The sequence below is a fragment of the Mesoplodon mirus genome (assembly GCF_964341445.2).
Source record: "Mesoplodon mirus genome assembly, chromosome: 19".
NCBI lineage: Eukaryota > Metazoa > Chordata > Mammalia > Artiodactyla > Ziphiidae > Mesoplodon > Mesoplodon mirus.
In genome coordinates, this window is record NC_138995.1 from 37,209,825 (window position 1) to 37,224,118 (window position 14,294).

The window sequence follows — 14,294 nt, forward strand, 5'->3', positions numbered from 1 at the left end:
GGCAGGCAGATTCTTAACCACTGTGTCACCAGGCAAGTCCTGGAATGTTATCTTTTAAGGAGTTGTCTTGTTGATTCTAGGAGAATGTTGCTCTTTATGGTTGAGCAGGTATTTCTGCCAAGGGGGGAGGTTTGGTCAATGCATAATGCAGATACACAATGCGCAGTAGGAGGGAGTGAGGAGGCCAAAGGGCAGGGAAAAATTATGTGTAAATTTTTTCTTGTCTCGCTATAAGATGAATTTTATTTCACAATACTCATGTCCTGATTTGCTTATTGATGAATGCTACAAACATTTATTGTGCACTGATTATGTGCCAGATACTGAGCAAGGCACTAGGAGTTAGTGATAAGAAAGCAAACATGTTTCTCGCCCTCATGGAACTACTGTTTAAAAGGGAGAAAGGAATAACAGAGAAGTGTAAATTGTGATAAATCTTATATAGGAAAAATGCAGGAGACTCTAAAGTCAGTATTACTTTGATATCAAAACCAGACAAAGGCATCACAAGAAAAGAAACCTACAGAAAATGTCTTATAAATATGGATGCAAAGATCCTCAACAAAATACTAGCAAATTGAATCCAGCAATACATAACACGCATAACACCATGGCCGAGTGAGATTTATCCCAGGGATGCAAGATTGGTTTAATATTTAAAAATCATTAATGTAATACACCACTTCAATAGAATAAAGGGCAAAAGCCACATGATCATCTCAAGAGACATAGGAAAAGCATTTGATAAAGTTCAACACCCCTTCATGATAAGCACTCAGTAAAACAGGAATAGAAGGCAACTTCCTCAGGCTGATAAAGTCAGAAAAAATCCACAGGTGAGATTATACTTAATGGTAGAAGAATGGATGCTTTCTCCCTAAGATCAGGAACAAGACCTAGATGTTAGCTCTTGCCATTTCTATTCAACATTGTACTGGAGGTTCTTCTAGCCGGGGCAGTTAGGCAAGAAAAAGAAATGAAAGACATTCAGAATGAAAAAGAAGAAGTAAAACAACTTCTATTTGCAGATGACATGATCTTATCAAGGAAATGCAAATTTAAGGCATAATGAGATAGCACTATATACCTACTAAAGTGGCCAAATTAAAAAGCAAAAAACAAAAAACATGTTGGTGAGGTTGTGGAACAACTGGAACCCTCATTTATTGCTGGTAGTAATGGAAAATGGTATAGCCACTTGTAATAGAGTTCTCTATTAACTGAAATATATATACATATATACACATACATATGTATGTCTATATATACATACATATGTCTATATATACATATATATGTATGTACGTATATATATGTGTGTGTGTGTGTATATATATATATATATATATATATATATATATATATACACACACACACACACACACACAGGTCCTAAGATCTGCAGGGTGAGTCAGCAAGCTGGAGATCTAGGAGAGCTCATGGTAGTTCCACAGTCCAATTCCAGAGGCCTGAGAACCAGGAGAGCTGATGGTATAGTTTCAGCCCAAAGGCCAGCAGGCTTGAGATCAAGGAAGAGCCCATGTTTCAGTTCTGCCTTATCCTGAAGGTTTTAGCCCAATACCCCTGCAAAGAGGGCCCTGCCTAGGATTCCCTCTAATTGGTGGCATTTATCCCAAGTCTGTCTACACTCACTAGGTATTCTCTTGTTTAATATGCCTCTCCCCTGCTGGACCATGAGCTCCGTGAGGTAAGAGTTAGGTTTATTTGTTCCCTCCTAATCCCTGGAGCCTCGCACAAGGCCCAGAGGCTCTAGAGGAAACTGGCTGAAAGGACTTCTCAATGCTTTACCAAGTGCTAAAGATTTATTTTGAAAGTTTAAGCTTCCCTCTAGTGGAAAATACAAGCCAAAATTCGAGCCTAGCTTTTATTCTTTGTTTTTGTCAATGAGAGACCCAGACTCGCAGACCAGAGAAGCAGAGACCTAGCATCTCTTCTCTCCCTGCAGTGGAGTAGATATCGTGGGCTACCTGCCCACCCTGGGCCCACGTGGGGCTCCCCACAACTGCGGATGGAAGGACAGGCCTCTCCCAGTGGGACCCCTCCCAGGATCTGGGGGCTCTCCCCACCCTTCTCTGAAGTTCAGAATTTGCACTGTCTGTCTTTGTGCTTGTCTGTGCTCAGAAACCCATTCATATGGATGTGGGAACACATTCTAAAGCAGGGCAGTGGGGGCCATGCTGGGCTTCTGTCCCCCACAGGTCAAAGTCCTGAGCTGCACACTTTAGAGAGTGCTTCTGTCCTTGGGGAGCTGGTGGGCTGGTTTGGGGGCAGAGGGCCCCCAATACAGGCCGCGTTCCCTGACCCTGACTTAGGTAATGGTAGTAATGTGGAATCTGTGGTTCTGGGTAGGGGGTCTCTGGGCAGCAGCAGCAGAAATTGCCCAGATCTGGCCATTTGACTCTAAACCTGAGCCTTTGGCTAATGGCATCATAATATTACACTATATATAAAAGGAGCAGTGTTAATTTAGTTTGTCCCTTTACTAAGTGAAGTTTAGTAGTAGTTACCAGCAGTACAAAGATGAATATGACATGGTACTTGTCTTCAAAGAACCACAGCCTCTGACGCAATGTCACAAGTAGACTAGGCCTCAGAAGTTGCAAACTGGTGGTCTACAGGTATGTTTTATTTGGCTGGCACAGTGTTTAAGTTGTTAAAAATTGGTTGCCAATCTTTTTTTTTCTTAATTAACTTTTTAAAAAAATAATTAATTTATTTTTGGCTGCACTAGGTTTTCGTTGCTGCATGTGGGCTTCTCACTGCCGTGGCTTCTCTTGTTACGGGGCACGAGCTCTAAGCATGTGGGCTTCAGTAGTTGTGGCACGTGGGCTCAGTAGTTGTGGCTCAGACTTTAGAGCACAGGCTCACTAGTTGTGGTGCACAGGCTTAGTTGCTCCGCAGTATGTGGGATCCCCTGGACCAGGGCTCGAACCTGTGTGCCTACATTGGCAGGCGGATTCTTAAACACTGCACCACCAGAGAAGACCCGGTTGCCAATCTTTTAATATGGGAAATTTCTTATAAAAATCTAGACTCCTGGCTTCCATTAGAAAACCAACATGGCAACATGGGGTCCATACCCATCACTTCTCACGGGACTGGCACCAGTGCCCACTTCTCTCCTTCTGTCACCTACCTGGCCATTCCGGGCACTGATTGAGACCCCTGTGCTAGGAATAGCAAGAGGGGAGCAATTAATTCTGGAAGCAGGTGAGAGAGTGGGTGAGTCCTCTCAGGTGCGGTGACTTCCCAGGTGCCATCTCAACAGCCTGCATGGGAGATGGTGGTGGCCACAGGGGCTGTGGCAGGGAGGGTGGGATGAAATGAGAGCCTTATGAGCTGGAGGATGGGCTGCACTTGGCTTTGCAGCATTCATGAACGTGAATCATGAATGAGAGCTCCAGGTCAAGTTTTCCAGCAGGAGATGAAACTGAAATAGCAGCAGGAGAGAACTCAGGTCTGAAGACCTTTGTATCAAACATGAATTATGTTACTTGAGGACTGGGGATCTTGTTGAAATGCAGATTCCAGTCCAGCAGATCTGGGGGTAGGGGAGGGACTCTGCATTTCTAACAAGCTCCTGGCCCCTGGACTGTACTTTTAGCGGCTGGGGCTTAGAACAGAGGTTGCGATCCTAGTGGGCTGTGGGCCAAATTTGGCCTGGGAAATAAGGTTTTTCTGGGTTGCATAGTATTTACATTAAAAAAAAAAGTTGCTAACAGCTTAAAATCAGGCATTTTCACATAAAAGTCTGAATCTGTCTTCACCACTCATCATTCTCTATCACATCACTGAATTTTATTTTATCTTATTATTTTTCATAATTGAATCTTGCTTGTTAATTGATTTTTTACTTGTTCATTGTGCATCTCCACGAGGCTGTGAATTCCATGTGGGCAGGACCTTGTCTGCTTGTTTGCCCCTGCTTCCCTTGAGCCTAGAACAATGTCTGGCACACAGTCTATACTCTCTATGTTTATTATTTTTCAAGTGAATTAGCACATCTGCTTTCTTGTGTGCTCGCAGTGAGTGCCACTGTCCACACTTGGCCTTCTTCACTCACTTCTGTTACCTACTGAGGAAGGTGGACTCAGGATAATGCCCTTGGGAGTCCCCTAGGTTTAGGGGATCTGAGAAGGAGGAAGAGGAATGAAGGCTGGAAGGAGAACCAGAAGAGTGAAGGACCAGAAGAGAGAAGTCCCGGAGGCCAGGGGAGGAAGGACTACGGAAGGGGATGCTGGGCTGTCACTGCTGCAGCGGGCGGAGGGTGATGGGAGTGAGGGAGGGCAGGCCTCTGGAGGAAGCTACTGGCCGTTGAGAAAGCAGGAGAGGAAAGGCACTACCCCAGAGCAATTTGGTGCTATCCAGAAAGTGCGGAGGCAGTATCTCAAGATTGCAGTTGGGCTCTGGGAAGTTTTTAGGGGAGGGCAGTAAGTTTTGAGCCCCTGTGTAGACAGAGTATAAGGACCTAGTGGTGAGAAAGAGAGTGAAGATAGAAAAAAGGCTGGGAATAGTGGGTGCCACCCCACCTAAGGCAGGTGGAAGGCTGCAATGGGCTGCAGATGGAGGGATTGGAAAGGAAGAATTAAAAAACCCTTTCCTTAGGATAAGGGGGAGGGGCAGGAAAAGCAAACTCCCAAGAAATGTGTGCTCCTAAAAGGTCTCCACTTAGGGGAAAACTCTAAAAACTTTCCATATAATCCATGCAAGCATAGGTTTGGAAATGTATCCAGTTTAATAAGTGATTTGTCCTTAATATCATTTCAGCTGTGAGGGATCTGAGAGACTTTAGCCCAAGGTTTTCCTTTAAGGCAGTAAGTGGAAATGTCTTCCCTGTGATAACACTGTCATGACCAGGCTCTTGTCTTTCTGTGGGACTCATCTTCCTGGTGTTCTGGTAACCTCTGCTGTTGCCGGCCATCTCAGGTCTGACTAGTCATGGCCTGGCAGAGCCATTAAAGCGTGGATTCAGAAATTTGGCTGGTTTTTAATACTGGCACTGCTGGGTTAAATTGGGCATTTCTTAATTTCTTGGTGACTCCATGTCATCATCTGTAAAATGGGAATAACAATAATATTTCCTGTCTCATAGGATGGTTTTTGAAGATTGAATAAGATACTGCAGGGCTTCCCTGGTGGCACAGTGGTTGAGAGTCTGCCTGCCAATGCAGGGGACACGGGTTCGAGCCCTGGTCTGGGAGGATCCCACATGCCGTGGAGCAACTAGGCCCGTGAGCCACAATTACTGAGCCTGCGTGTCTGGAGCCTGTGCTCCGCAACAAGAGAGGCCGCGATAGTGAGAGGCCTGCGCACCGCGATGAAGAGTGGCCCCCGCTTGCCGCAGCTAGAGAAGGCCCTCGCGCTGAAGCGAAGACCCAACACAGCAAAAATAAATAAATAAATAAATAAAATTAAAAAAAAAAAAAAAAAGATACTGCATATAAAATATGCAGGGGTGTCTTGCACACAGTACTCAACAAATGTTAGCTATTATCATTGGAGGTTATAGTTGTTGATTAGTAAATGTAGGTAAAACATACTTTTACATTCTAAATATTATTTGACATTCTTTGAAAATATCCTCTGTGTGTATGTAGTGAATGAAAGAGGGGGAGAGAAAGAAAAAGCGAGAGAGTAACTGATTTTTAGTGATGAAAAGTTTGGAGCCATCTAAGCCAATATACTATTAGAACTGAAGATGCTCTTCTAAGAGGTGAAGTGACTTGCCCAAGGTAATACCAGCGGTAATGGAAGAAACAAGTCTAAATACTATGTTTTTTGACTCTCAAGCCAGTGTCTTTTCCGCTCTACCTCACTTCCAGGTATGGCTTGTTAGTTTTTCGGAACTCATCCCAAATTATGTCCTAAAATTCAACTTTGTCTAAGTTCGTCCCAGTAAACAAAAAGAGCAAGAGCTGGGACGAGAAGATCAGTCCTTCCGGCCAGTAGATGGCGCCCAGGCACTACCACCGGGGTGGGTGGAGGCTGAAGGGGCGGGGCTCGTGTGGAAACGGCGGCCACGCAAACTTTCCTTTAATTGGTCGAAGAGCCTCGGCCCACTATCCAATCAGAAGCGGCTGCTTCATCGCGTTACTGGGCCGGGCGGCCGCCCGCGGAAATTTGAAATGGCTGACGGGTTGCTGGCTGGTGGTGGGTTGGGGTCGGAGGCAATGGCGCGGGACCACGAGCGCACCGGCTGGGCTGCGGAAGAGGAGCCGTCGCCCCTCGGGAAAGGTGAGCACCCGTTGTGACGGGCCGGAGGAGCCGCCGCCTGCGACAGACCGTGTCGGCAGCGCGGGGGACGTCGGGACTCTCCGAGGGCGCCTGGGGCGCAGGCCTTCCGGACCTTGCTGGCCTGGGTGGCGGCAGTGGCTGGGCGATGCCCCGACGTCGAAGTCAGGAGGTACCCAGGGCAACTCCCCCCGCCCAATCTGGCCTCAGCTTCCTCGAGACTGGAGGGAACTGGGCCGGGCCGGGAATTCCTACTTTTGCTGTCTGGGTGGGCCCCCCGGGCTTTGTGCACGCGTTTGTGAGTCCAGAGTGGGCGCATTTTAAAAATTTGCATCTCAAAGGAGATCTCGTACCACACTTCCCTTTCCTGAAAGAGAAGAAACTTGAACGCTTGGCCTAGTTGGCTGCATCTAGGCCTGCACTGAGCATTGAGGGCAGGTGACATGCCCAAAGGTAGGGGAGCCAATTTGGGACGGAGTCTAAAAGTAGACCCCAGGTCTAATTCTCAGTCCTTTCTACCTCTTCATGGAGACTCCGTTTTTTCCCCCTGATATTTTAAGGTGGTTTTACTTTAACATTTTCAGTTGTATTGTGTAGTGGAAAGAGTCCTGGAGAAGTGAGAGAACATAGGTGTGACTTAACTCCTCTACCAGCCACTCTTGTGAACTGGCAACAGTCACTTGGCTTCAGTTTGCCCAACTGGAAAACAGGTAGTGGTGCTACGGAGTGGTGAAGATGAAGTGAAATAATGTGTGAAAAGAAATACTTTCAAATTGGATCTAAAGAATTGTGCTGAAGTAAGGTATATTCTTTTTAATTGTAAGACACACATAACAAAATTTACCATCTTAACCATTTTTAAGTGTACAGTTCAGTGGTATTAAACACATTCACATTGTTGTGTAGCCATCACCACCCTCTGTTACCACGGTTCTTTTCATCTTGTAAACTGAAACTCTATATCTATTGAATAATAAACCCCCAATCACCCCTCCCCCCAGCTCCTGGCAACCACCATTATACTTTGTCTTTATGATATGATTTTGACTACTCTTAAGTACCTCATATCAGTGGAATTGCACAGTATTTGTCTTTCTGTGACTGGCTTATTTCACGCAGCATAATGTTCATCCAACACTTGTCGTAATTTCCTTCCGTTTTTTTTTTGTTTTTGTTTTTTTTTGTTTTTTGTTTTTTTGCGGTACGTGGGCCTCTCACTATTGTGGCCTCATCCGTTGCGGAGCACAGGCTCTGGACGCGCAGGCTCAGCGACCATGGCTCACGGCCCCAGCCGCTCCGCGGCATGTGGGATCTTCCCGGACCGGGGCACGAACCCGCGTCTCCTGCATCGGCAGGCGGACCCTCAACCACTGCGCTACCAGGGAAGCCCAACACTTGTTTTCTTGATAGTTTTTCTTGTTGTTTTTTGGATAATAGTCACCTAATGTGTGTGAGATGACGGTATTATTTCTTTAACAAACATTTATATCTATGTTATGTGGTGGGTACTGTTGTAAGTGATTAACATATAGTTTATTCTCTTAATTTAATTGAAGTTGGCATACTGTTTTCATCTTCCTTTAGGTACAGAGAGATTGTTACACAGCAGGTGAGGTATTGATGTCCTCTGAGGCTCAGGTGCATTGATAATCTGTAAGCAGGAAGCCCTTCAGTACACCTTGGTCATCTTGTTGCCATGTCCAAACTTGTACTGCTTGCTGCAAGACAGGACAATAAATTGAGAGACGAGTTGTTGGGGCAAGGAATAGAGACTCTATTTGGAAAGCCAGCTGACTGAGAAGTTGGTGGAATAGAGTCCCAAAGAACCATCTTGCCAAAGTTAGAATTCAGGCTTCCTTTATACTAAAAGGGGAGAGGTTGTGGCTGGTTGTTGCAAACTTCTTGGTGTCAGAATCCTTTGTTCTTGCATCTGTCCAGGTAGGTCAGGTCAGGATATTCCTGTAAACCTACAAGACAAATGTTATTCTCTGTTTAGCAACTTTTTATCTCTATATGAGTGGAAAAGTGTTATACCTTTAAAGGTCAGAGCTTTGAGAAGGGGCTATCCTGTGTATTTCAGGCTATAGGCAACATTCTTGTATCAAAAGCAATAGGATACAAAGGGTAAAGTACAAGAAACAGATCCAATATAGAGTCAGATTTGTTCTTCCCTATTACAGTCTGTGGGGTCACATAATTCTGGTGGCCTGAACAGGGGCAGAGAAGTGGAAGGAGGGAGAAAAGGAAGGAGGAATATAAGAGGTAAGGGAAGAGAAAGACTGCTGCTAGTAGTTGTCTCAGATACCCTTCCTGAAACCACAGGAAAGAACTTTGCCAGTCTAAATGCTACCCTCAGCATTTATTTAGTAGTCGTTTTGTCTATTAAAAACATCGTATTGCACAGAATTAGATATGTCACTGGCCCAATCACGCCTTGTGAAACATGATTACATACAGCCCAAACCTAATGCGATTAGCATTTTCTAATCCTTTCCTTAGACACAGGCATTGAAATTAGTCAGGAGGAACCTAGAAACTTTGGTGAAGTAAACCTTATGCATTATTAAGAATCTCTCATCCCTGTTTATTGAGGGGGCATTGACAAGCTGATATTGTAGAAATTAGAGGGAGGTTTCAATTTGTTTGAGATGGGGTATAGGAAATCAGCTCCCTATTTAATGCAGCTTTATGGAATTGTTTTGGAAAAAAATGACTGTAAGCTATGTGACCATTATAACTTGCTAGCTCTAGTAATAATCATAGCCATGTTCTCTGAAGGAGAACTTGGGTGATTCCCACTTAATTAAAAACAACCCTCTTCTTCACAGCAGAGCAACAAAAACCTAACCCATGAAGTATTTTAAGTCCTTATTGTTTTGAAGTAGAACTTGGATTTTGAGATTTTTTAAATTTAGAAAACTGTTGTTTTTCTGACAATGATAGAGGTAAGTAAAGCATTATACCCAAATCCTTGTTTTTATTTGTTTGGAATTTCTAAGCAAGTATATGAAAATAGAAGCAGTTTATAAGCACTGGAAGTGTCTGGGATAGTTGAGCCTACCTATTTTTGTTCTCTTAGTTTTGTTTGAAGATGAAGATTCATGCAGTGATTGTAGCAATCAGGATAAACCAGGTACTAGTTTACAAAGTTTTGTGCCAGAAGGAAAAACTCATTTCCCAGAAATGTTCCAGACAAGTCACCTTTTGTTCTATGAACGATTCAGAGCTTATCAAGATTACATTTTAGGTGAGTAGGTCCTCTTTTTTGCTTCTTTTGTCTTTTAATTTGTATGTATTCAGTAGATGGTCTCAGTTCCTCAGACTGCTGTTTGTTGGTTCTGAGAAAGTAGATTTGAGTAGATTTATTAACTTCTCTCCCCTTTATGCAGCCCCAATTCTTATTGCGTTTAATTTGTTTGTAGCTGACTGTAAGGCCTCTGAGGTAAAAGAATTCACAGCTGAGTTCTTAGAGAAGGTCCTTGAACCATCTGGATGGCGGGCAGTCTGGCACACTAATGTGTTCAAGGTGCTGGTTGAGGTAAATTTAATTCTGTTGTTAAGACATTTATCTCTAGCTAAAAACACTTTCCCTCAGACTGTTGTAGCACAGTGCTTATTTTTTATTAAGGTTTATGAGCTGATTGAAAATAGCATGTTTTTCACATCTAACTGCCACGGTGTATGAAGTGTTCCACAAATTTTAAAGGCAACTGAGGAGGAGCTACCAGGGAATAGAGGTGGTTTAAGCTTCAGTGTCCTTTAAAAAGGGGAAATGGATTAGAAACCTATGAAGTGAGGGAGGTATTTGAGACCGTTTAAAAAACAAAGAGGCCTAATTATAAAGTCAGTGGGGTTTGAATTGATTTTTTACCTTCTTAGTTGTAGCCCATTAAAGTAGCTCAAACCAAGCGGGCATTTTAAAACTAGCCTATTTTTTGCCTGACAAGTTTGTAGGTATGTGGTTAACCTCTTGATGTTCCATTGCAGAAAGTAAAAACAATCTTATTTTTCAACTGACTGGGCCTTTTACATTAAATTTGCACTCTAATTACAGCTGTGAATTTTTCTTAGTGTGTGTTAACCAGACCACAAACCTCCACCCCAGTTAAACTAAAATGGTAAACCAGGGAGTGTGAATGAATACAAGTTGTGGCTGCAGCCCCTTTAAAAAATGACATCACATGCTGCAGTGACTATATATGAGGCAATGGTTTGCAAGCAGCTGTTCCTCGTGGATTTTTAAATTTTGGGTTATGCTAATGTCTTTGGTTGCAGTTCAGGCCTATTAATTTGATTATGATAGTAGCTCCCTTCCCCCAAAACACCTCAATTCTCTAAAAGCAGTCAAAGTCATTGTTTTTTTTTTTTCATCTTTATTGGAGTGTACCTGCTTTACAATGGTGTGCTAGTTTCTGCTTTATAACAAAGTGAATCAGTTATACATATACGTATGTTCCCATGTCTCTTCCCTCTTGCGTCTCCCTCCCTCCCACCCTCCCTATCCCACCCCTCTAGGTGGTCACAGAGCACCGAGCTGATCTCCCTGTGCTATGTGGCTGCTTCCCACTAGCTATCTATTTTACGTTTGGTAGTGTATATATGTCCATGCCGCTCTCTTACTTTGTCACAGCTTACCCTTCCCCCTCCCCATGTCCTCAAGTCCATTCTCTAGTAGGTCTGTGTCTTGTTTTAAAAGAGAAATGCGCCATTCCTCTGCTTACAAACCTCTAATGCATTGCATTCACCAAAGGCCCGTGTTGGCTTTATGGCTTCTCATTGTGCTAGATAACATGTAAAAGCCAAGCTCCTTCCAATGCCCTTCCTGTCCTGATCTTCTTGCCTCTCTCTCACCTCACCTCCTGCTGCCCGTACCTCATTTCCTTCCTGCGGTTCCAGCAAGAAACACTGCTTCTCTGCCAGCTGCCAAGCTTGTCTCTGCCCCAGGGCCTTTTGCATCTTTCCTGCTCTTCACACAGCTGCTTCCTTTTCATCCTTTTTATCGCAGTTCAGAAGTGACTTCCCCTACCCTCCCAGTAAAACCAGACCACCACCCCTGCTACTTATTCTCTGTCACTTACTTGTTGCCATCTTGTTTGTTTATTTGTCCTCTCAATTACGATGTCAGCTCCATGTGGGTACAAGCCAGGCCTGTCTTGTTTATCCTTTATGTTATGGAAGAAGGCTCCCCCACTCCCATTTCATGGTTTAAAAAAATCAGGCTGTAAGTAGTGTTTTAGATGTATCTTAATTTTGATTTGCTTATGTTAAGTCACATTATTTTAAATTTCAGGTCACAGATGTGGACTTTGTAGCCTTGAAGGCAGTGGTGAGGCTTGCTGACCCGTACCTCTGTGAATCTCAAGTCAGCACTTTTACTTTGGAGTGTATGAAAGAGCTCCTTGATTTGAAGGAACACCAGTTGCCCCTGCAGGAGTTGTGGGTGGTATTTGATGATTCTGGAGTGTTTGACCAGACAGCACTTGCAATTGAGCATATCAGGTAGGAAAAGAGGTTGATAAAAGTAACCTTGTGGCCAAAAACTTTGGATGAAATGCAGTAATTCTGGTCTGTAGATTTAAAACTCAAACTGTAAACTTGGTCACTGCAATATTTTAAAATATTCAAAGATAGTGGAAACTTTTTAAAATTAAAAAAATGTTTTCAATGTTTAAAATTTTCATTTTGAGGTAATTTCAGACTTACAGAAAAGTTGAGAAAAGTAGTACTAGGGATTCCTGTATAGCCTTCTCTCAGTGTCCCCAAATGTTAACAAAAGATATGGAATTTTTAAATTTGGTTTGTATATATTTAGAAACTGTCTTAAAAGTTCTGGATGCTAAGGCTATAGTTGATGTACTTGAACATAAGAGGAAAGGAAAGAAGGTAAAGAAGGTGGTATACCATCGCTTGTGCACTGATAAGACTGACATACAGTGTTTTCAAGGATATGTCTGGCCAAAGAAGGTGTTTTGTCAGGCCACTTCCAGGATCCTTAGGGGGTATGTGCATGCCTTTCAACCTTTTTTGGCTTAGTCGGTTTCCACTTGCACAGGTGCATGCCTTGTCCCTTAAGTGAGAAGGAAAGCCCATACCTGCATTAATAGGTATGCTCTTTTTTGTTTTTCAGATAACTTTTTTGTCGGATAGTTCCTAATACAGATAGTTCTTTTGAATCTTCTTTTTATAAGTATATTTACTAAGGAAGGCTTATATTTGGCTATTTAAAAATGGACTTAGGGGCTTCCCTGGTGGCACAGTGGTTGAGAGTCCGCCTGCTGATGCAGGGGACACGGGTTCGTGCCCCGGTCCGGGAGGATCCCACATGCCGCTGAGCAGCTAGGCCCGTGAGCCATGGCCGCTGAGCCTGCGCGTCCGGAGCCTGTGCTCCGCAACGGGAGAGGCCACAACAGTGAGAGGCCCGTGTACCGCAAAAAAAAAAAAAAAAAAAAATGGACTTATATTCCTCCATGAACTGGAAGACTGGATAATATAAAGGTCATGTGAATAATGTTGCTTGGTGTTCTGTAGTTCAAAAAGTATCTTCCAGTTTCTATACCGTTAGTGAGTTAACCTGGTTTTGCTGAGCTTAATTTGATACTTTACAAAGAAGCAGGGTGTTTTGGGCCCTGCTTCTGACATTTCATAGAAAATTTCTAATTGTATGCAAGGACATTGGACTTGCATATGATGCGAGGACTGTAGGTATTCAATATTAGGCCAAACAATATAAATCTAAAGAACTGGCTTATGTCTAGAACCAAAATAACTCTCTTATGTTTCTCTCACTTAAAAAATCTGTCAGTTGAGGCATATGAAGGTAAAGGGATAATTGACGAGTTTAGGAAATTAGGAATCAGGGAGCTAATCTCTTATGGGTATAGAAGTTGATAGAAAGACAAGTATCTGGAATTAGTAATAGTATTATTTGAAGGCGAGCCTGGCTAAATTATTCTTTATTTTGAGGTGAGGGCTCAGATTCTGGTCAGTGTCCAGAAAAGGTCAAATTATGAGGGTTTTCATTTGTTCATTTTATTCAGTAAGTATTTCAGTGCCAGGTCCTGAGTTGAGGGTGAGATTTGACTGGTGCACAAAACAGAAACAATCACCATCACCAGGGAGATGTCAGTCTAAAGGTGGGAGATGAACCTTGATGAAATAATCACATAAAGTTATGTGTACGACTGGAAACTGCAGTGAGTGCTGTGAGGGATTACAGAGTGTTCTAAGACTAGGTCAGGTTGCTGTAATATGGTTATTTCCTGAGGAAATGATATTTGAACTTGGGTCTGAAGGGTTGGCTAGGTGAAAGTGGTTGTGGCAGTTTAGGGGAGGGAACAGGTTCAGGAACTCAGTGACTTTAAGGAGCCAGAGGGCCAATGTGGTTAGAACATAGACAGTAATGGAAGAGACTTAGGAAGCTAGCTTAGAGGTTGTCAAGGGTCAGAAGATGCAGGGATTTGTCAGCCAATGAACGATTTTTGTCTTTAAGAGCAGTGGGAAACCCATGAAGGGTTTTCAGTCAAGGATGAATATGATCAGCTTTGTGTTTTAAAAGGTTTGTTCTGGCTGCTGTGTAGAAAGTAAATGGAGCGGGAAGGGGTAGAGAGATCAGTTAAGAGATAGAGTGGACTAGGGTGCAGATATGGAGAGTACAGATTAGGCTTATGGAGAAAGTAGGATGGCTAAGACTTGGTGGTAGAGTGGATATGGGAGAAGTCAAGGCTAACTCCCAATTTTCTGTCTTGAGAGAATAAACACTGGAGGAGGTGCAGATGTGAATGAAATGTGAATGCCCCGTACTGAACTGGTGAGGATATTTGAGCTGGGTCATGAAGTGTAAATATAAGCTTACCAGGTGGAAAAGGTGGAAGGCAGCCTGACCAGCATGTCACAGCAGTTTTGAAAGAGCTTGTGAAATTGGTAGTTTGCACACAGGGTCTCTGAGGCAAGAGAGGTGCTCTGGAGGGGGACTGTGAGTCCATGTAATATCACCAAGCTCAGGAATTTGGGCTTTGTTCTGAGGACAGCAAGGAGCCAGCAGA

The 14,294-nt window shown here is 43.4% G+C and overlaps 1 protein-coding gene across 1 annotated transcript in view; it reads left to right on the forward strand.

Annotated features, from left to right (window-relative positions):
* Positions 1 to 6,115: 6,115 nt before the first annotated feature.
* SHCBP1 (SHC binding and spindle associated 1) overlaps positions 6,116 to 14,294 on the forward strand; it is a 38,042-nt gene continuing 29,863 nt past the window's right edge. Inside the window, exons 1-4 of the mRNA XM_082607027.1 lie at positions 6,116 to 6,255; positions 9,332 to 9,499; positions 9,675 to 9,790; positions 11,543 to 11,751. Of these exons, the coding sequence (XP_082463153.1) occupies positions 6,147 to 6,255; positions 9,332 to 9,499; positions 9,675 to 9,790; positions 11,543 to 11,751 (602 nt within the window). The 5' untranslated portion in view covers positions 6,116 to 6,146. The remainder of the gene's footprint in view (positions 6,256 to 9,331; positions 9,500 to 9,674; positions 9,791 to 11,542; positions 11,752 to 14,294) is intronic.